The 24,450-nt window shown below is 42.6% G+C and overlaps 1 protein-coding gene across 44 annotated transcripts in view; it reads left to right on the forward strand.

Annotated features, from left to right (window-relative positions):
• The window catches only part of LOC122801915 (ABI family member 3 binding protein), a 3,486,228-nt gene that overhangs the window by 2,302,410 nt on the left and 1,159,368 nt on the right, over nt 1–24,450 (forward strand). For 40 of the 44 annotated variants that reach the window (XM_044071601.1, XM_044071602.1, XM_044071604.1 and 37 more), the window contains one exon: nt 6,790–6,861. The exons of the other annotated variants lie outside the window; for them this stretch is intronic. In XM_044071601.1, the coding sequence (XP_043927536.1) occupies nt 6,790–6,861 (72 nt within the window). The remainder of the gene's footprint in view (nt 1–6,789; nt 6,862–24,450) is intronic. 44 annotated transcript variants of the gene reach the window in all.

The raw sequence follows: 24,450 nt of genomic DNA on the forward strand, positions 1-24,450 counted from the left end.
GTCCCCTTAGAATGACACCAGAAGCGTAGCCAATTGTTGAAGTCAATCATTTTGTCCTTGTACTACGGTATCATTCTGGGCGATGGCAGAATGCTTCTCAGGGCTAGGGTCATACCTGCTTGGGCTACAAGGTCGGAGAGCTCTTCCATGTCTCTTTTCATGTAGTCCAGGGAGGTACGTCTCGGGTCATTCACACCAACATGGACAATGACAGAGTCATATTTGTACTTGTTGTGGAGTGATCTGAGTGCGTGGGTTATGTGGCGGATCCTGGCACCTGACAGGCAGCTGACAGTAACCTTCTCCTTGTTTAGCCTGGTGAGTTGGACATCAGTGTACCTGACTATAGAGTCACCTATGACTAGTGTGTTGGATACGTTGTTTTGACTTATTGGCTGTGGTTGAGTGGCACCCTGAGTTTGTGGGCTATGTGTCATTTGGGTTGTGTTGGGGGGGTGGAAGTTGCTTGTGTTTCTGCTTTGGAGGTCTCTGTTGCTTGGGCAGATTATTATTGAGAGCCTCCGCAAATGTTTTTGTGTTTCTTTGTGTGGATTTTTGTGGTGTAGATTTAGTGAGACTATGTGGTAAGTGTGGTGTGGTGCAAGTATTTACCTTCTCCTCTTGAATGTCAAGTTCGGTCTTGGTTGGAGAGAGCTTTACCTCCAGTTTGGCTAGATAAGTGCATCTCTCACAGGTTGTAGTGTTGGGTGGTAGGAGGAGAGGGTTGTCTGTGTATGTGAGGCAATTTCTACATTGCCCTAAGATGCCCAGATTCATCAGATAAGAGAGAACACTGGGAGCTGATCCTTGGACATGTCTGAATAAAAAACTGTTTTCCTCTAGATAAGTGAGAAAAGTGTGTACAAGAGCTGTTTTTCTCTAAGCAAGTGAGAAAAGTAAGTGCAAAAACTGTTTTCCTCTAGGTAACGAGGAAGGTTTAGTGCTATAGTAATTAGTAGCTTATTTAGTGCTTACAACAAGTTCTGAACAAGTGCTGAGCACGAATAAGCAAATTCAAGTGCTAAAACTAAGAATCTCTTATCTGCTCTAGACTAGGTACAGGAAAGAAACAAGTGCAAATGCAGGCTTTCAAATCAGAAAGTTGAGAGAGATTGAAAAAATTGCTCAGACGGCTAATAACTACAATTTCTGGGCCAGAACCACTCCTTCTGTGGTAGACAGGTTACATAGCACCACTCCCACTGACAAGCTAGAAGGCTTCCCTAACTGTTTTTTTCTTTCCTAAAATTTCCTTAAATAGGGATAGAGAGTTCCTCTCTATCTCTATTTTAATTGCAACTTGAATCAATGGATGGGTAATCAGAAGTTCACCCCTTTTTACCTCCTATGTCTGTGATGGACAGAGGCAATCAGTAAATCCCTCCAATACATCAAATGTAAATCAAATTTATATGTCACATTTGGGTTGCATGTCTAGGTTTTTAAGGACTCTAGTGGTTGTTAGCCTAGTATGCACCCATGAGCCCCACTCTCTCTCTCTCTCTATATATATATATATATTATATATACGTGTGTGTGTGTGTGTGTACATATATATATCTATAGATATATATATATATATATATATTTATTTATTTATATATATATATTTATAGGTGCACTGCACTGATATTGACTGAGACACCCAAATCCCAACATTTACAAAGTCAACACTGAAAGATCAATTTTGCAAATGCTGACACATTACTACGCATGCACTAATTGAGAATCTCAGTACATACAAAAACTTTAGCTACAAAAATAGTTTAAAACATCAGTTTTTGCAGGGAAGCTGTACCCCTCTACCTGCTAATTATATATACTAACTCCGAGATTACACAATCTGTGGGAAAGAACATATTTCCCTACCTTGGAAATCATACGATCTTGCACACCTATTGATCCTCTGTTCAGTTGATCAAATTTTTTCAGCTAAACTGACATTGACCAAAGGTAGCAATGACCAAATTTAACACATCCATATATGGTTCTTTTGTGTATGATCAAACTTCTTTAATGCTGAATTAAAAACACCAACAAAAAAAAATGTGGGCATATAAAATAATGAAAACAAAAACATATTGGCTGCAATAATATTGAGAATGGAAAACCATGTCCTCTCCCGATTATCCCACTAAAACCCTCCATAACAGTAGCCTCAAATTCATCTGAATGGTGGCAGTGTTACAAGAAGCTTTTTAGGAAGATAAGGTGTACTATTAGGGTTGAGGGAAGGGGCAATGTTAGGGTTAGGGGTCCCCCTGCACCACCTTAGTAATGAGCGCTAACCCTAATGCTTCCCATTCCCTCAACCCTAACCCTACACCTCACATTCCTAACAAGCTGCCCATAACAATGCCGCTATGCAAGACACACTCAGACACACAAACACACAAAACAACACTACACCTATCCCCTAAGCCTGAACTTAACCCTAAAATACACATATTCACACAAAAGCATACAGCACCTATCCTTCACTCATATCTGACCCTAATCCTACCTAACTCTCATGCACGCACACACACACACACACACACACACACACACACACACACACACACACACACAGACTCACACATAGATATATTTATTTATTTATTTATTTATTTATTTATCGTAGTTTACATTTGTTTACCGGGAAAGTCCAACTGGATATATGTCCATTTTCAGCGGAGGCCATGGGAGAAAAGCTCCTGAAAGCAAAGTACAATACATTAGGAACAATAGAAACATTTAGAGATAAGTATAATATGCAGTTTTCAGTAGGGTTACAAACTTAGATAAAACATAGTAGACAACATCAAAATCATGCAGCTTAGGTTTCAGACAATAATACACCCAACTATGGTTTAAGTCCAATCAAAAATTCATACACTTATTAGAGAATATGACTGAAATGAGAGAGAGTTTGCAGGAACAGCGGGTGGTGATAGGCATATAGATAGCTAGATGGGTGTTCTGCTGTTGGTTGATCAACAGTTCCCTGTGTTGGGGGATGTGCCCTTTCTTTGGGGATTTTGCAGTGTTGTAATTACCATATATATAATTAGCAAGGGGTGTTAATCTTTGAAATATGTGAGCAAGTGTGTCAACATTGAGTTGTCAGAGTTAATGTGGCACAACATTATATATATATATATATATATATATATATATATATATATTTATTTATTTATTTATAGGTGCACTGATATTGACTGAGACACCCAAATCCCAACATTTACAAAGTCAATACTGAAAGATCAATTTTACAAATGCTGACACATTACTACGCATGCACTAATTGAGAATCTCAGTGCATACAAAAACTTTAGCTACAAAAATAGTTTAAAACATCAGTTTTTGCAGGGAATCTGTACCCCTCTACCTGCTAATTATATATACTAACTCTGAGATTACACAATCTGTGGGAAAGAACATATTTCCCTAGCTTGGAAATCATACGATCTTGCACACCTATTGATCCTCTGTTCAGTTGATCAAATTTTTTCAGCTAAACTGATGTTGACCAAAGGTAGCAATGACCAAATTTAACACATCCATATATGGTTCTTTTGTGTATGATCAAACTTCTTTAATGCTGAATTAAAAATACCAACAAAAAAAAATGTGGGCATATAAAATAATGAAAACAAAAACATATTGACTGCAATAATATTGAGAATGGAAAACTCTGTCCTCTCCCGATTATCCCACTAAAACCCTCCATAACAGTAGCCTCAAATTCATCTGAATGGTGGCAGTGTTACAGGAAGCTTTTTAGGAACATAACTTGTACTATTAGGGTTGAGCGGAAGGGGCAATGTTAGGGGTCCCCCTGCACCACCTTAGTAATGAGTGCTAACCCTAATGCTGCCCATTCCCTCAACCCTAACCCTACACCTCACATTCCTAAAAAGCTTCCCATAACAATGCCGCTATGCAAGACGCACTCAGACACACAAACACACAAAACAACACTACACCTATCCCCAAAGCCTGAACTTAACCCTAAAATACACAAATTCACACAAAAGCGTACAGCACCTATCCTTCACTCATATCTGACCCTAATCCTAACTCACACACACACACACACACACACACACACACACACACACACACACACACACACACACACACTCACACATAGATAGATTTATTTATTTATTTATTGTAGTTTACATTTGTTTACCGGGAAAGTCCCATTGGATATATGCCCATTTTCGGCGGAGGCCCGGGGAGAAAAGCTCCAGAAAGCAGAGTGCAATACATTAGGAACAATAGAAACATTTAGAAATAAGTATAATATGCAGTTTTCAGTAGGGTTACAAACTTAGATAAAACATAGTAGACAACATCAAAATCATACAGCTTAAGTTTCAGACAATAATACACCCAGTTATGGTTTAAGTCCCATCAAAAATTCATACACTTATTAGAGTATATGATTGAAATGCTTAGGGAGAGTTTGCAGGAACAGCGGGTGGTGATAGATAGGCATATAGATAGCTAGATGGGTGTTCTGCTGTTGGTTGATCAACAGTTCCCTGTGTTGGGGGATGTGCCCTTTCTTTGGGGATTTTGCAGTGTTGTAATTACCATATATATAATTAGCAAGGGGTGTTAATCTTTGAAATATGTGAGCAAGTGTGTCAACATTGAGTTGTCAGAGTTAATGTGGCACAACATTGGCATCATCAACATTTAGTAGATTTGATCTGGATTTCTAGATCTATTTATACGCACACGAATACACATACACACACACACACACACACACGCACACACATATACATATATGTGTGTGTGTGTGTGTGTGTGTGTGTGTGTGTGTGTCCATAGTCACAGAGTTATCAGCACAGGAGGGCTTCCTAGATTGTGTACTCTTTACCATTTCTTTTCTGTTTGAGATTTATTTACCATTTCTGCAGACACTGATAAATATATAAACTTCACTCTGTCTGAATTTAATGCCTTTATCTGTTCATTTATATTATGCTCAAGTTCATCAACATCCATTACCATATTTCTCTGCTGTTCTGTTTTATTGATGAATTGTTATTTTTGTGAAGAAATATTTCCTCACATTACTTCTCCAGGTGACCCATTAAATATCATGTTTCAGTGCAGAGGATTTTCAAATTCATTTGTAATAAACTGCAGGCTGAAAGTTTCAAAAGTTTCTGATGTACTGCAGCTAAGTTCAGTGTACAATGATGGCAGCAGAAAACATTTAAAAAGCCTACAACATCTAGACAACTATTTTGTACTTATTTACTATACATTTATATTAAGGTTTTGTGAAAAAGAAGACTTTGTGATATCAATAAACCCCTTGATTGCCTACTTGTAGTCAGGGGATAACATAATGCCAGTGACGATGATAACTGGCAACCTTGTTAACCAGATATAGCTACAAAAGGCATACAAACAGGCATACATGGATAGACAGAGAGATTAATAGCCATTTCAGTGCACATTCTGTGTTAATTGAGTAAATGCATTAGGTTCAAGTATCTACATGAATTACGGAGTGTAAGGGAACTTTAGTGTGGTTCTCAAGCTTCATTGCACATACGTCATGGAAGTCTTGTATAAACTTAAGCATAATTACACTTTTATTTCTGCAGCTGTTACTTGCAACAAATATTAGGGTATGCAGTTATAAAAATTGCTTTTAGTACACCCTACAAATGGCCATCCAAGTGGTTGAAGTTAGAGAAATGCTGTATTAAGTTGTGCTTGATTATCATGAATGAAAGAGTGAAGGAAGTTGCTCATGCCATATGATAGAGCATGTGGTATCTTTGGAGCACTAGAAGCTGTGCTTTTTATCTTGTAAGTAATTTCTTTAATTTTCTTTACTCAAAATGCAAACAAATTGTCTTGTAATACTGACAACAAATTCACCCAAAGGTTGAAGATAACTGGTAAAAGTTAGAATAATCCACAAAAAATATAGTATCCAACGTTTTATTCGGTGAGCGCTTTCACAACGTTCAACATTCCTCTTTACAGACCCTGATGAAGCAATGTTGAATGTTGCGAAAGTGCTCACCGAATAAAAAGTTGGATACTTTATTTCTTGTGGATTATTCTCATTTTTACCAGTTATCTTCAGCCTTTGAGTGAATTTGTTGTCGGTTTGAACTGTTGGAACATCGCTTGTGGGTTTACTGGGAAGATTTATTACTAAAACTTTGTCTTTTAATACTGTTAATCTAGCCATGGAACTATATTACAAAGATAATATGTATTGTCTAACTTGATTAGATTGATTTGCCTGTGCAAAGGAAAATACATTGTTGCTTTGGTGGTGTATGTATTCAGCTAATACCTTAATGCTAATATCGTTGTTTTCTTATATTTTAACTATGCTGGCAAAGTAGAATTTGCATTTGATTTTTTCATCCTATGTTGTTAAATATTGTAAGAATATATAATATGCATAACTTAAGCAATAGTTGTAAACAGAACTGAAATGACTAAAACCTGTCTTTTATCCTCTACAATAGCTCTGATGCAACTCTTCTCATATTTGTCTACAGAAGCTTTACATAGTTGCACATTATTGACTTTGTCTTACGTTCTTAAAAATAGCTTCTGCAGCATTCATTCATCCAGTCTTGTTTGAATGCAGTTGGACTTTTATCTCATAACATTACTCCACAATATAAAATCTATGCTAGATTTGGGTCTAAACTTTTACATTTCAGTTTCATAATATATCGACTAACACAAAAAGCTTGCCTTGAAATGAAGACAATGTACTTCATTTATATTAACCAGGTTGTTTTATTCCAGTTCAAAGTAACAAGGATCAAGGATCTTCAAAACCAAGAAAACCAGTATCTGATCCAGGTGTCACAGCCCTTGGTAACTGCGATGGTTTACTTTAATTTTTAAAACAAAGTGCAGTTTTATCTTAACTATAATTTATTCTCTTTGCAGGACTGAAACAAGCATTTAAATTTTAATTGTTTGTGCCATATTATACAAATCAAGATATCTGTCTAGCAAAAGCCAAGTAAGATAGAAACAAGCAAGTTTGTGTTCTCTAAGATTTATTTTGCAACCTCTTCAATGGTGCAGTGTAATTAGAGTATATTTTCTCTGCCATACTTTTTGATCACGCATTTTGATTTTATTTTCTGTACATGCATTTAGGATGTCATGTTACTCCTGTTTCAGTTATAATAACAAACAGTAAGCAGTTCTCCTGAAGCGAAGATTTAGGGGATTGAGAAAACTAGACACACACACACACACACACACACACACACACACACACACACACACACACACACACACACACACACAAATATAGTCTGTGTGATAGAAAACAAAATGAAAATACAGATAGATTTTCATTATTTTCTTTATAAATGTTCAGCATTAAGCAATGTAATGTAGTACTAATATTCAGGGGAATAGCCAAGACTTTTGGAATTGTAAACCAACTTTTATACCAAAGTAAGCTACCATCCAGAATGAGTACTCCAACAACTGTCTCCCCAGCCCACACATTTCATGTTTCCAGCAAGCATGATTTATTTGGTGCTGTTAATTTAGCTAAATGGAAATTGAAAAATAAATTAAGGGGCAAATAGGAGGGCCTACTTAGTCAGGATCCCATGTAAATAAGTATGCATTCTACACTGTTACATATTTGGAACATCAATGGCCATTTTTCCTGCTAAAGTATTCCCTATTACAATTAGCAGATATCAATACAGCAGACATGTTCACGTTTCATCATTATTAGAATCATCATTATGCCGTAAATGAATTTCAATACAGAAATAGCCATTCAGCACTCCATATAGAGTATAGTTATTCATGTCATATGTAAAAACTTGCTGTGATTGCAGTAATAAAAACAACCACTAAAACCAGCTTCTCAGACTTAAGTTGAGATATTTTTTTAAAGAAAGGACATAAAATTATTTTTTGTGAAAAAAATGTTTGGAAGTAAGAAAAATAACACTGCCGTGAATACATTACGCTGTTCAAGTCATTACACATTTTTTTTTACAGTTCAGTGCAGTATGACCTCTTTTCAGTCAACAAAACACTGTTTATACCAGTTTTTCCATTCAGTTTTCTTTCACATGCAGGAAGAGGCAATTCTTTTAATTTCTGTTTTACAGAACAGCACCTTCTATTCCTTTCCCTTTTTCATGGACATCCTCCAGACTGCCTTCACCATTCAGAAGTAGTTCCCTGGAGACTCCTTCTGAATGCTGTGTGGACCTAGAGGTCATAAATCTGCTATATCAAGAAGTACTGACCATGATATAGCCAGAGAGGCAGCTGTGTCTTATTAGTTATCATAGAGAAGGTCTGTCTATTTTGCTTGCATGTCTTGTCCTAGTAAATCTGCATTTCCCATCAGTGATGCACCCTCTTGTAATAGCAACCCCAAGAAGTGTAAAACTTTTTAATATAATACTGTTTACAAAGCTCAGCAGTCAGTAAGTCACACAGGATGAAAGCATAGTAACAGTAAAAATTAGGACAACCAAGAAAGTAATATCAGGTCCTTTTAGAATGCACAGTTGCCACTCTTTCAGTTTCTAGAGAGTAAAAGAGTTACATACATCTAATAGTATTCTGTAATGAAAAATCTGTACAGATTGTAACACACACACACACACACACACACACACACACACACACACACACACACACACACACACACACACACATTGGTTTAAAGAAAAATTAATGCTTCTAAACTCTAGCAATAGCAAACCATTCACAATTAAGCTCCCATATAAAACTAAAAGCTGTGTCTTTATCATAAGGACATAATTTAAAAAAATGCTGAGAGCATTCTGGTATATTATTTAGTGTATTTGGATATATTATTTAGAGTTGTATATATCTGGCTGAAGCAATCATCAAAAAACATATTCTTTAAACCTTTAATACATGGTATATTACATATTGCTCACCAGACCCCCTGCTTTGTTGACCCTCCCTTACCACATATCCTCATCACATTCTACAGTGCTTACACATTAGCTAGGCAGTAAGAGCAGCCTATTAGCTTTCTTGGGCTGCTTTTAGTCACTTTAGCAGGATCAATAGCTTTGTCTTGATCATTCAGTCACAGCCTCTCTTAAACATGGCAATAGCCATGGCAGTCTATTTCTTCTTCTGCCTGCCGAATGCCATCTCCTACCAAAAGCTTGATATCCATTATACATATCTCAGATACTGTTTCCACCTTTTTCATGAGCCAGTAGAAAGCGACTGTAAGTTATCACCAAGCTACACTCCTCTTTCAATTCTCTTAGTCGTTTGGCCTTTTAGATGAACTGTTTATTGCTCAGTCTGCCTATTGGGCCTCCTATGGGAAAGCTTTTTCTGACAAATTTATAAGTCCCCACGTGGTCTGCTTAGCCCACTCAGTAGTTGCCTTGTGAGAAGAACTGGCAGTACTTTTTCAGCCATCTGCAGAGTGGTATAGTTTCAGGCACATCATAGATTGTTTTAGTCTTCTATACCTAGGATCTACTACCCACCCAATGACTGCATATGCTCATTCTGCCTGCAAGGCCTCCTCTTTGAAAAGGAGGAGTTCCTTTTGGCACTGCTAGAAGGTTTAGTAGATCTACTTTTGACATAAAAAATGAGACCTCATAGTGAAGTCTGGGGTGACCTGCTGGGCCATCTCTGTGATAGGAAAGTGTGCCAATTACCCTTCAGAAACTCTCATCTTTTCAGAAGCAAATTCTTCTTTAGATTATATAATGAGATGTTAATTTTCCCTATAATTTTGTTCTCATGTTCAAGTGTAAGTTTTAATCTCTTCTTTATTTATTTTAAATTTTTTTGTAATTTTGCAACAGTTGATGTTAAGTTGTCATTCTCGCTTTCATTCTTGCTGGATGGTTCGGAGCCGATCCTCGGCTCTGACTCGGCCTATACTATAGCTCGAGAGCTATTTTTACCGGCTCGAGGTAGCCCTATATCCCACAATACCATGCGCTAACTCCCCAAATCTCGTTTGCTGCTTCGCTGCGAGGTTGCGTTTTTACCGGCTCAGGTCAGTTAAGAACTTTTTGTGTAGTTTTTAGGTATAACTTTAGATTTCCCTATCTAATTATATTCCCCGCTGTATTACCTAATCCTTAAATCTTATTAGCTTAAAATTTGTTAAGCCCTTCCCCCCCCTTTTTTAGTCAAACTTATAGAGGGGCCTTTGGGCCTTAGTTTTTCTATAGTTTTTCCTATAGTTCCATTTTTTAGTGTGTGTGTGAGTCAGTCCTTTAACCTCTCTCCTTCTCTTAGAGTTTGAATGTGAGTTGTGAGTGCTGACTGTGTTGACTCTTAGTGTCCACCATAATGTCTAAAGACACTAAGATTTCAGGATTCAAGAAGTGTGACTCGTGCTGCCAGAAGATGTCTCTGACAGACAGTCACACTTCTTGTGTTCATTTTTTAGGACCCTTGCACCTGCAGGACTCCTGTTCTGTGTGTCACGGATTTAGTTCAAGAGTCCTGCAGGAGCGCCATAATAAGTTGATTTTAAGGGGCTTATTGAAGCCCGACAACTCCCCGTCTAAGTCTGGCTCGGGGAAGTCGCCCAAGCCCGCCAAACCCTAGGCTCCAGCTTCTGAGTCGACGGCTGGCGGAACCGAAAGTGCTCCAACATCGGCTCCGGCCGGATCCGATGCGAGCAAGACTTTGCCCACTCCGAAACCCTTTTCGGAGCCGACAACAGCGCACAAGCACTCTAGATCGCCCTCAGTAGAGTCCGTTCGATCGGCTCCAGCATCACCCTTACTGTCGGAATGGAGTCATAGGACTCATTCTTCCAGGTCTTCCAGGCTGTCTGACCATGATATTGAGAGGGTGGTCAGTAGACTCCTCAAGTCCCAGACACTGGCCCAAATAATCCAGAGCCCATCTCATCAGACTGTGGCTCCCTCGGTACCACTTTCGATTCCTCCTCTGACTCTTCAGTTGAGTTCAGAGCCGGAGTTTGTCGGAACTGGGACCTTACCCACGTCAGAGCCGATACTACCAGCTTTGGCTCCGACGTCGTTGGCTCTGACCTCTTCATTGGTGCCATCCGTGGAGAGGTCCGGGCGCTAAGACTCCATCGTCGGCTCCGAGGGGGCAAGTGGCATCGGACCCTTGTCCGACCCCGTTCTCCCTCTCGGAGCATCGGCTCTGGTTAGCTTGGCCCCGACATCATTCTTGGAGCCTTCCCTGTCGGCACCGGGAGTGGTCCTGGTATCCTCAGAGCCAGGGTTGTCTTCAGTGCCTGATAGGGGAGCCTTTGAGGTGATGAGGAGCGTGCTGGATCCGGTGTCCGCTCCAAGGTTGGTTCCTTCAGCTCCTCCCTCTACAGTGCCTGTTACAGTCTCTGGTCATCCTCTTGAAACTGATAGCAGAGATCCAAAGTGCAGGGTACCCACTTTGGGTGTCTCTTCCTCGTCCGAGGCCTCCCCTGAAGTTTCAGGGGAACCCCCTAGGAAAAGAAAGTGCAAGAGGAAGCACGTGGACTCCCCCGAGTCTCTCACTTTGGACACTGACTTGGATGAGTCGGAGGGTTCCCCGAGATCCCCCTCTGAGGATGTCTCCTTTTCAGACATCCTAGAGATCCTAAAACAGAGGGGGAATAGGTCCACACTCAAACCCTCCGAGGACGAGTCAGTTTACCTTGACGCTTTTGGGTCTCGCCCTTCCACCTCCTGGGTGTCCCCCTCCTTTCGACCCACTGATGGAAGTAGTGGCCAGAAAGGCATGAGCAGCTCCTGACTCGATGGAACCTACCCCTAGGGGGCCTTCTAAATTTATTTCTGCTCCGGTAGACAAACCATTTCTGACCAAGGGTGTCTTGGTAGATGCTATGGTGGTAGCAGCCGCCACTAAGAAGGAATTAGCTGATCCTTCTGTACCTGTTCATCCTTCTAACAAAGACTCTAGGACTATGGACAGGTACGGTAAGCGGACAGTTGCTTCAGCGACCTCTGCCATGCGGTCTCTGAACTATTTATGTCATTTCACCCGCCTTCAGAGAGATTTGCTCAAAGAACTGGGTGAAACCATACAGGATCCTTCTGCTGCGGTGTATCAGGACAAGATTAACTCCCAGCTGGCTACCCCGAATTCCATTGCCAACTCCTCCATGCAGCTTATCTCTTATGCAGCCTATGGAGCGAGTAGGGCTGCAGGCACAGGTGTTGCATTGAGACATCACGCCTGGATGCGACTCTGTAATTTTGCTGATCCCTTCAAGGCGTCCTTCACCAACACTCCCTTTGATGGTTCAGAGTTGTTTGGTCCTCAGGTGAAGACTACCCTCACCAGGTGTGAGCAAGATGGTAAGACTCTCTGCCATGGGAGTCCACTTTTCCACACCATCTAGACCATACCCTAAAGGTCAGAAGGGTGGAAAGATGTAGTTCCGCAAACCACAGGGAGTCACGCCTGCCGCACGTGGTGAATTTCCCCCCAGAGGCAGAGGGGGGAATAATAATAGATGCCGCCCCAGGGGTAGAGGGGGTCCACAGAACCGGGGTTCCAGGGATTCCTTCCCTGACCAACCCTTTCAGCATCCCTGAGAAGCTGCCTGACTGTCCACCTTCTGAGGCAGTCGGGGGAAGATTATCGCTGTACCCGGAAGCCTGGCAATCCCTCTCTCAAGACAAATGGGTACAGTCGATCATATCCGAGGGTTACAAAATCCCCTTCATTTCCCCTTCGATCCAATCGCCGAGACTCCTCCCAGACGTACCACCCACACAAAGGGGTCAGGCACAGCTAGAGATAAAAACGCTGTTAGAAGAAAAGAGTCATCCAAGCAGTTTCAGCAGACCAGCTAGTATCCGGAATTCACTCCAGGTTCTTTTTGGTACCAAAAAAGACAGGAGATTGGAGACCCATTTTGGACCTCAGCAGACTGAACAAATCTGTGCAGAAGACAAAATTTTGGATGGTAACACTGCAGTCCATTCTGCCCTTCTTGGGAAGAGACAACTGGATGTGCTCGTTAGACCTTCAGGATGCGTACTATCATGTAAAGATACACAGGCATTCCAGGAGGTTTCTCCGCTTCCGGCTGGGAGCCAGTCATTTCCAATTCAGAGCCCTGCCCTTTGGTCTCACCACAGCCCCCTGGGTGTTCACCAAATGTTTGGCAGTGGTCATGGCTCATCTGAGACAAAAAGGATTCCAGGTGTTTCCATATTTAGAAGACTGGCTCATTACCGCTACCTCCAAGCAGCATCTTATCATAGCCAGGGATTACACCATTCGCATTTGCAACAAACTAGGTATTTCCATAAATTTCGCAAAATCCTCCTTGTCGCCTTGTCAATGTATAAACTTCATAGGCGCCATGTTAAACACCACAGAAATGTCTGCAACATTACCACCTCAGAGAATGACAGACATACGGCGGAATGTTCAGCTTCTGTTTCAGTCCAACAGAATTCAGGTCAAGTTAGTACTGAAAACATTAGGCCTCATGGCAGCGGCGATTCTCCTTCTCCCCTTAGCCTGCTTCCACATGAGAATTCTCCAGTGGATGCTTTTTTCTCAGTGGCCCTTTCAACGGCTCCCAATGACTCACTACATTCTGATAACCCCAACTTGCAAAAAACACCTCTCTTGGTGGATGGTCTCCCCTCAACTTCTTCAGGGCAGACCCTTTGTTCTTCCCCCTCCAGTTGCCACGGTGACAACGGATGCCTCCCTGATCGGGTGGGGGGCACTATCAGGGCAGGACTGTCCAGGGCACATGGCAACAATTAGAATGCTACCTGCACATAAATGTCCTGGAGATGAGAGCAGTGTTTTTATCGTTGCAAGCCCTTCAGGACTCTCTTCCCATGGGGACTATAGCAGTTCAAACGGACAATATGTCTGTAGTGTGGTACATAAACAAGTAGGGCAGAACAAAGTCCTACCCCCTATGTCGAGAAGCACTCAGACTTTGGCAGTGGGCGATTTCCTCTCAGCGATTTCTGATAGCAACGCACATCCCCAGGAGGTCCAACGTCATAGCAGACAGACTGAGCAGAACAATTCTCATGCCTCACGAGTGGTCTCTAAATCAAGCGGTAGCAGAGAGAATTTTCCAGAAGTGGGGCCAGCCTTGCTGCGACCTTTTCGAAACACCTCAAAACAGCAAGTGCCTCGACTTCTTCACACTCTTCCCTCTACCAGGCCATCCCCCCAGAGACGCTCTTGTCCACGATTGGCCTTGGGGTCTTCTATACGCTTTTCTCCCTTTTCCTTTGATTCTGCAGTTAATTCAGAAAGCAACCGCATTGATATCCAAAATGATCCTCATTGCCCCATACTGGCCTCGGCAAGTATGGTTTCCATTCCTGCACCGTCATCTACTAGAACAGCCCTGGCCTCTGGAACCATTTCCAGACCTTTTGACCCATCTGACGGGCAAGCTGCACCAGTCTCTTCACTCCCTCAACCTCACAGCTTGGTTGCTCCACTTCCAACCTTAGCCAGGCTTCCCTTTATTTCTCTTCCTGTCCGTGATATCATTCTTGCCTCCCATAAGTCCAATACTAGGAAGACTTATGCGAGTAAATGGAAGCGTTTTTCATTTTGGGCAGAAGCTAGGTCCTTAGATCATTTTAATGCACCAATTCATAAAGTTCTAGATTTTCTAGTGGAGCTTTTTCATTCAGGGTCGTCGTCGGTCACTATCAAAGTACAACTAGTGGCCATTGCCAACTTTCATGTAGGGCTCTCGGAAACCAATATTATGTCACATAAGCTTTCCTCAAGGGCATCTTCTTGCTCAGACCTCCCATTAAGGATCCCCCTCTACAATGGGATCTAAATTTAGTGTTAACTTCATTAATTCTCCCTCCCTTTGAGCCTACAGCTTCTTGTTCCCTCAAGCTTCTCTCTTGGAAAACTCTATTTTTGGTGGCTATAACATTTGCCAGAAGGGTGTCAGAACTTCAGGCCTTGTCTGTCCGTCCCCCTTATTTGGTTTTTGATAATGACAGGGTAGCTCTCAGAACGAATCCTTCCTTCCTACCAAAAGTCTTGTCTGAATCAAATCTGAACCACACTATTGACTTGCCTGTTTTCTTCCCAAATTATTCAAATAGGGCTGAACAGAAACTACATTCCTTGGATGTTCATCGTCAACTGCGGTATTATCTAGACAGGACAAAACAATTCAGAAAGTCAGAACAACTCTTCCTCTCTTATGCTGAAGGAAAGAAAGGACTTCCGGTATCAAAAGTAACTCTTTCCAGATGGTTAGCATCCATCATTACCTTTGTCTACGAGTTGAGACACAAACAACTTCCTTCAAGACCTAAGGCTCATTCAACCAGGGCACTATCAATCTCAACCGCCTTTCAAGCAAGGTTACCATTAGATGCCATTTGTGCAGCTGCTACATGGGCTTCTCAACATACTTTTATTACCCATTACAAACTTGATATAGCCTCCAGAAATAGAGCTGACTTTGGTTCCACTGTACTCAGGAGTCTGTTCCGTTGAGCCACCCAGGACCAAGGTGCTAGGGACGCTGTCCCATCCAGCAAGAATGAAGGCAAGAATGACAACTTAACATTAAGAAGTTATGTACCTACCATAACGTTCCATGTTAGTTGTCTTCTTCTCGCCTTCTTTCTTGTGTCCCTCCCTCCTGCCCCCTAGCCTGGACAGACTTGAAGGTCTCTGAGTCCTTCTCTTTCATGATACATAGTTATTCAGGGTTATCCGTATCATGAGTATTACCAGCAGGAAGACCATATCTTTATATAAAGGCTTATTTTTTGGTAACAATAAAACTATACTATGTGTTAGCTGCCAACGAGATCTGGGGAGTTAGCGCATGGTATTGTGGGATATGGGGCTGCCTCGAGACGGTAAAAATAGCTCTCGAGCTATAGTATAGGCCGGCTCCGAACCATCCAGCAAGAAAGAAGGCGAGAAGAACACAACTAACATGGAACGTTATGGTAGGTACATAACTTCTTATTATGCATCCACATTTTTAGATAATTGCACAAAGTAAATCCTTAACTCAGTTCCTGGGCTTTCACTCTTCCAGTGCTTTTGTGCTAATCTGTTTTTTCCTCTCCCCATTGTATCATTTTTAATATCCGTTTGTCATCTTTGCTGCCACTTTCTTCTTATGCAAATTGTGTTACCTTTCTTGCCACACTTTCACACGTATATCCATTCTTTTTGCTTTGTTGGGGGATGGGGGGATTCTACCTCTGATTTCCCTTAGCCATTCTCTTATTTTAGGTTAACACTGCACCTCTATTCATAGATTCCTTCATTTAGATATTGTTCTGTAAATTTGCATCTTGTTGTTTGTCTTTCGGCTTTTCCTGGTTAGGGGTCGCCACAGCAAAACTCCGGTCCGCTAATGATTGGCAGTTGGATTTTATGGTGTTGACTTGCCAGCCTGACGCCCAACCTTCAACAAAGGCACGCCCATTCAACGCATGTCTTTCGAACACCCACTCGACCACGGGGAGGACATGCAGACTCCACACAGAAGGCACTCCCAACCCAAGCCGAGAATCGAACGGGAGAACCTCTTGCTGTGAGGCAATAACACTAGCGCTGCACCACTGCAGACGTTCTGTAAATTTGCATCTAAGTTTTAAAATATCTCTTACCCTATATATAACCACTTTATTACTCACTCTGTTATTATTTAGCGACATTCTATTTCTTATCCATTGAAATTCTTCATCACACCCTAGCTGGAACTCTAGTATCTTACACAAGTATGCAGTATCTTGTATATTGAACGTTAGCTGTTAATTCCAAATGTCAAAAATAAAAACGATCACCTTCCAGGGCTTTGAAGTGCAAACCAAAACTAAAAAAAAAAAAAAAACACTATGTTTTCATTGCTATAAGTTTTGTTCCATGTGATTTTTATTCCCTTTGTATTTAAATGCTTTCAACATTTCTTATCAGTTCTGAAGTTCATGTTTACTTGTAAGTAAAAGTGATAAAGCTAAAGTTCTATATTAAATATGTATTGATTTCCAAACTGAAGATGCATTTTTGTTTAATTCCAGATGTTAGATCATTTACTTTTGATCCCAGCACAATACATTACATGGTTAGTGCCTGAATGGGCACTTACATGCACCTTCTTAGCTTTAATAAAGTTAAATCTAACCCAGATTATTTTGCTACGCTTATGCAGCATTCTCTCCATTTGACTAATTTTGGCTCACTATGGTCTAACCTCCATCTATTCATGCAAAAGTGTTGCATTCAAATGAATATCTAACAACTGTGTCAGTCTAGTTAGCAAAATAGGCTTAGTTAAGGTCTAGATCACTTTTCACTCACCATGCATTCTTCCAAGCTCTGAAATTTCAGGGTGGGTGCCCCTCTCACCCCATTATTGGAAATCACTACCTGTCTTTTCAGGATGACAGACATTGAAACAGACTAAAAGGTGGTGCTATCCTATTAATCTGCAAAGATCTGTAGGTCACCCATTTAGGTAATTTAGGATCCCTGAATGCTCTGTACTTGCCTAGATTTTGACTAGCTTATTCCATTGTTAATGTCTTTGTCTAGTGCTATCACTATTCACTTATGGATTTCACTTCCTTATTATAAAATTTCTCATTGTTGTTCAAAAGGAGATCTGATGTTGTTAATCTTCTTTTCATTCATCACTAATGGGTTTGGTTTCGAGCCCTTGGAAACGAGTCAGCCTTTTTACCAAGCTCGCGCCAGCCAAAAAACTCTCGAGCTAAGTCTATACCCAGAATGCCCTTCTCCCTGTTACCTCAGATCTTGTTTGTCGCATAGCCATAAAGCCGCGTTTCAGCCGAGCTCTCAACTAAGTGAAACTTTTTTGATATTTGTGTGAAAAATGTTGGATATCTTCATATTTTATTAAGCAATTAGTTTTTCTAGTGTCTTTTCTTCTGTCTGACTTTTCCTGTCTACCAGTAGTTACCTTTGGTACACTTTCAAGTACCATTGTTGGTACAGTCTTCCTTCCTTACCCTTGTGGTATTTCTTCAATACAATAGCTGGTATTGGTCAACCTATTAGCTGTCTTTTATTCAGGTGTTTCCTTTCCTTTCTCTATCATACCAGTGTATTGTTATATTTGTGACTTTTTTGAATGGAGTTGACTTTGATTATACTTGGATTATTACATTTGGCCTGTGGTGTTTTTTTCTCTATCAAGATGTCGGATAAGAAGGGTACTTCAGGTTTTAAGCATTGTACTTCATGTAAGGGCAAGTTACCTAACAGTGATTTTCATGATGACTGTGTTTGGGAGTGTCCCACTTTCAGTGCAATCTCCATTTGACATTTGTCAGAGTTTCAGTCAATGCACTTTCAATCAGTGCAAAAATAAACTCATTCTGAAAGGGTTACTCAATTCTCCCTTCTCAGTGGCCATTTCTGCGATGGAGGTCTCAACCCCTCCTTCTAAGGACAAAAAGAGATCCCACTCTGTTCCTTCTTCACCATCGGGTAATCAGAGCAAGCCTGGGAAATCAAAGGTCCCAAAGTTATCTTCAGAGCATAAATCATCCCCCTTGGCTCAGTCTTCTTCGTCTCTGACATCTTAAAACCATTGATACCAGCACCCATTTTGGCACCGGTCCTGCCTCTGGCACCAGTCATAGAACTTACTATGCTTATTTCAACTTTGGCACCTGTGGCCACTTTGGCTTAGAACACACCTTCGACTACATCATTAGTTTCCATTTTGGAACCTACCGTTTCAGCTCCGAGTGCCACTTCAGCACAGAGCATTGTACTGACCTCACTGGATTTGACCCCTTTACTTCTAGTCCCAAAACTAGAGACTTCAGTGCTGGCAGACCTTGCACAACAGACCTGATACTTCCCCCTCTGTAGAGCCATTTCTCGGTCAAGCGTATAGCCCCTTCATTGAACGTCTTGACTTGCCGTCCGGAGTATCCCCTAGATCCAGCAGGAGACTTTCTGAACATGGCACAGTGCGTCTTGTAGACCAGCTGTTGTTTGCCAGGGGGATCCACTCACTTTCTAAGATCCATCCACCTGCAGGACTTGGTTGCCTTATCCACAGACTCCATCTTACACTCCTCCTTCGATCACCTCAGTTCTGATGCCTTCTGCTCTGACATCTTTCTTGGAATCCATCACCTCAGCATCTATGGTGCATCTCACGCCAGCTCCAAGTTTGTCCCTTTGGTCTTTGGTTCCCGCTGAACAGGCCCTTCCTCAGTATGAGGAATGGGGGACGGGCACATTGGCCCAGGATCCTCCTCTCTCCTCGGTTCCATCCTCGGTACTAATAGCCCCATCCGTGCTGATCCTGCTTGAGGCTCCATCAGTGAGACAGGTTTGTTGGAGCGGGGTGCAACCCCAGCCCTGAGGTTGTCTTTCTCGGTTCCAGGCTCCCATCCCACTTCGGGCGGGCCTGCCTTCCATGTGATGGAGGGGGCTCCAGCTTTTGGCACCACTCCTTCGATGTCGGAACCCCAGTTTTCACCCCCTGAGCTACAGCTGTCACAGACCACCCCTCCAGGACACCAGGCAGAGAAGCCGCAAGACACCCCTGTTCAGGATACCTGCTATTCCAGTTCCTCAGAGACCCCCACTGAGGAGCCTTCTTGAAAGAAGACGATCAAGAGGAAGCCCATGGACTCACCTGAGGAGTCCTTATCGGAAGACACAGATTATGATGATGGTGAACGGTCCCCACGGTCACCTCCTGATGATGTCTCCTTTGGAGACATCCTGGAAATGTTAAAGCAGAGAGGTGACTGGAAGCCCTCCAACCCTTCGTCTGAGGAGTCCATGTTCCTGCAGGCTTTTCACACTCAGACTTCTACTTCTTGGGTGACCCTGTTTGCTGACGAGCTTGTCCAGCTCATCGTGCAGCATGCTTGGAAGAATCCTGATTCCATTGAGGTGATCCCTCAGAGACTAGACAAAATTCTTTCCCCTCCCGAGGAGAATCCACATTTGTCCAAAGGGTTACCAGTTGATGCTATGGTAGAGGCGGCGGCCACAAAAAAGTACTTGGCTAAAGAAAGTCCCTCTATCCACCCACCCAACGGGGAGTCCTGCATGGTGGACAGACTTGGAAAGCATGTAGCATCCTTTTGGCTCCATGCTGAATATCCTTCCCCCCATGATGGCCAAGATTTCAGGTAGTAGGGGACTCTCTCCTCATTAGGTTGCAGACAAAATATCCTGCTTCAGATTTGTGTTATGTGTATAACATACCATCTTCCATCTGAAATTCATGTATTCATTGTCTCTATCCCTCCGCTCCCCTTCCCGCCTCTCAGGTTCCTGCATATTCCTGTTTTACCCTTTTGAGGTATTGTGTTTTTTTGGAACTCGATCTGAGTCATCCTGAGGTAAGCAGGGCAGTATAGGGGGAGGAGGAGAGGGGAGCTTGGTGAGAAAGCTGGCGGTTCGGATCCGATATCGGATCCATCATACACATCGGATCGATAGATGAATACACCTAGATGGAACGTTATACTGGTATGGAACTTACATAACTTCTAATTTTGCATCAGGGACCTTTGCTAGATGGTCCTTGAATTATTTGGCACATTTTACGAGGCTCCAGAGGGACATGATCTCCAAACTCTCAGGGACACTCACAGGACAGTTGTCTGATGAGGTCAGGGACAAAGTGGCCTCGCAGCTCGCAACCCTGGAATAAATATCCAACTTGTCCATGAGGTTGCTGTGACATGCAACTGAAGGGGCAGCTAGAGCACCAGGTTCGGGCATTGTTATGAGGCGTCATGCCTGGATGCACATTTGTGACCTTACAGACCCCTTCAAGTCTTCCTTTCTGAATGCACTCATTGAAGCTTCATCTCTTTTGGCTCCAAAGTGAAGGACATGCTAGCCAGGTACAAGCAAGACTGAAAGACCATGTCTTCCATAGGCCTATGATTTTCCAACCCTCAATGTACCTTCTCCAGGAATCAGAGGAGTGGAAAGATATGGCCTAAGAAATCTCAGGGTCCCTTCCATGCCGCACATGGTGATGATACTCCCAGAGGCAGAGGGAATAACAATTCTGGAAGATGCCCCTATAGAGGCAGAGAGGGTCCTCGTAATCAGGTTTCCAGGGATTCCTTCTCTGGACAGCCTTATCAGTGTTCCTGAGGAGCAGCCCGATCGCTTACCTGTGGAAGCAGTCGAAGGTCATTTCTCTCTGCACCAAGCTGCCTAGCAATCCATCACCACTGATCGTTGGGTGCAGAGCATTATCACCAGAGGTTACATCATTTCCCTTTCTTGTCAGCTAAATTTCCCAAGAAAACTTGCCAACGTTCCACCCAGTCAAAGGGAAGAAGCAGCTTCAGAGATTATAAAGCTGTCTCAAAAGAGTCATCCAGCCAGTCCCACCAGACCAGCATGGATCCGGATTTTACTCAAGATTCTTTTTGGTGCCAAAAAAGACAGGGGACTGGAGACCCATTTTGGATCTCAGCAGCTTAAACAAGTTTGTCACCCAAACCAAATTCCAGATGGTCACAGTTCAGTCCATTCTCCCCTTTTTAAGAGAAGGTGATTGGATGTGCTGTATTGATTTCCGGGATGCTTATTATCACATCAAGATGGACAAACGCTCCAGAAGTCTGCTTCAATTCCGGCTAGGAGCCAGTCATTATCAATTCTGTGCCCTGCCGTTTGGTCTCTCTACAGCCCCAGAGTGTTCACAAAATGCATGGCAGTAGTAACAGCTCACTTGAAACTAAACGAATTCCAGGTGTTTCCATATCTGGACGACTGGCTCCTTACTCCCCCACTGAGTATCTTCTGGTAACAGCACTACATTATACTTCTCTCTCTCTGGCAAAATTGTTGGGAATCATAATACATTGGAAGAAATCAAACCTTGTCCCTACACAACAAATAGAGTTCATTGGAGCAGTGTTCAGTATTCAGTCCTGTCTGGTATCACTCCCAATTCACAGACTACATCGACTGAGGCTTCAACTCCAGATGATACTCTCACAAACAACAGTTTCTGCAAGGGAAGTTCTTCAGGCCCTAGGTTCTATGGCAGCATCAATCCCAATAGGGCCTCTAGCAAAGCTACACATGCAAATTCTGCAATGGCTCCTTCTGTTTCAGTGGTTCTCAAACTATCAACCCCTCAGTTACCAGATTCGAATGACCAACTGCAAACAGAACCTACTTTGGTGGATGAGGCCAGTTGTCCATTTCAATCTCCTCAGCCCACAGCCATTGTGACCATGGATGCTTCCCTAATCAGGTGGGGGGGCCATTTCCAGGGGAAAGACTGTCCAAGGCACATGGTCCACCTCAGAGACCTACCTGCATATCAGTGTTCTGGAACTGAGAGCTGTGCTGTTAGCGTTGCAGGCTTTCCATTCAGCTCTCCCTTTCTGGGACAATTACAATTCAATCAGACAATATGTCAGTGGTCTGGTATATCAACAAGCAAGGAGGAACTAAGTCCTATTCCCTATGTCAAGAAGCCATGAGAATTTGGCAGTGGGCAATAGCTTTCAACCACTTTCTAATAGCAACACATATCCCGGGGAGCTCCAACGTGATTGCGGAGAAGCTGAGCAGATGCATCCTCATGCCTCACAAGTGGTCCCTCAACCCTGAGGTGGAGTCAGCAATCTTCAGCCACTGGGGCCAGCCCTGCTGTGATCTTTTCACCTCCCCATCAAACACTAAGTGCAGCAGCTATTTCGTCCTACTTCCCCCAGAAAGGGAGTCACCGAGGGACGCTCTGATCCATGATTGTCCCACAGGACTTCTTTACACTTATCCTCTCATCCCTCTGATCCCACAATTATTAAATAAAGCTCTTCGGTTGAGATGCAAGGTGATCCTCATATCCCCATTTTGGCCTCGACAAGTTTGGTTCCCCTTCCTTCAACCTCACCTAATATACCCGCTGTGGATTCTGGACCCTATACCAGATCTGATTACTCACCCCCAAGGGTTGAGTCACCCAAATTTGTCCAGTCTCAAGCTGACAGCTTGGTTTCTCCACTTCCACTAGTAGCCAGCTAAGCCAATCTCTCCTCGCCTGTTCAACACATTATTCTGGCCTCTCATAAACCATCCACCAGAAGACTATACCAGGATAAATGGAAAATATTCTCCATCTGGTTCAAGGATAACATGCTGGACCATTATTTGGCAGCAGTTACTGCAATACTTGGCTAGGTTTTTTGATAATGGAGCCTCTGCCTCCACCGTATGAGTACATCTAGCAGCAATTTCCACAATGGAATAGATGGCATCCCTCTTATCTCTCTACGTATTTGCAAGGCTTTCCTCAAGGGAACTTCTCATATTAGACCTCCTGTTAGACAGCCCGTGGAACCATGGAACCTCACTCTAGTTGTTCAGTCTTTGACTCGGAAACCTTTTGAACCTGCTGCAAAGTGTGACCTAAAGTTTTTGTCTTGGAAATCCTTGTTATTGGTAGCCATCACATCTGCCAGAAGAGTCTCAGAGCTGCAGCCATTGTGTATCAAGAGGCCCTATCTGGTCTTTCATAAAGACAAAGTATCACTTCGGACGAATCCATCCTTTCTCCCCAAAGTTGTTTCTGAATTCTACATAAACCAGACCATTGACCTACCAGTGTTCTTTCTGAATTTTGCCAATAGAGGAGAGTACTGGCTTCACTCTTTAGACATACATAGACTATTGCGATTTTATCTAGACAGGACCAAACCTATTCGTAAATCTGAACAGCTTTTCATTTCCTGTTCTGTGCCCAGAATGGGAGAGGCTGTTTCCAAGTTTACTTTATCAAAATGGCTAAGGGACTGCATACGTTTCATCTATTCCCTCAGTAATGAACCTATGCCAAAAATTAAAGCTCACTCCACTAGATCTATGGTAACATCTGTAGCTTTCCATACCAGGGCTTCCATGGATGGCATCTTTGCAGCAGCTGCTTGGGCTAAGCCTCATACCTTTATCACTCATTACAAATTGGAGCTGGTCTCCAGAGGGAGAGCTGTCTTTGGCTCAATGGTACTCAGGAATGTTCTTTCATAAGGGCCGCCCATGGACCTCAAGGTAGCTTGGGATTCTGTCCCATCTGTGATGAATGGAAAGAAGATTAACAACATCAGATAAAGTTATGTCTTACCATAGCATTCCATCGGTGTTATTCATCTTCTTTTATTCATCACTTCCCACCCCCCTTCCCCCTCCAAAGGCTCCTGGGGGGGTGCTTTGGGTCTAAGTGGTGCCCTAGGGTAGTTGCGCAGAAGTGGCCTCAGCTTTGCTTCCTTTTCTGTAGCAAACTCGATTTGAGGTAACAGGGAGAAGGGCATTCTAAGTAGAGACTTTGCTTGAAAGGTTTTTGGCTGGTGCGAGCTTGGTAAAAAGGCCGACTCGGTTCCAAGGGCTCAGAACTGAACCCATCGGTGATGAATGAAAGAAGATGAACAACACAGATGGAATGTTATGGTAAGACATAACTTC

This window comes from Protopterus annectens, chromosome 5.part0 (genome assembly GCF_019279795.1).
Source record: "Protopterus annectens isolate FY-2018-M chromosome 5.part0, PAN1.0, whole genome shotgun sequence".
Classification (NCBI taxonomy): Eukaryota; Metazoa; Chordata; order Ceratodontiformes; family Protopteridae; genus Protopterus; species Protopterus annectens.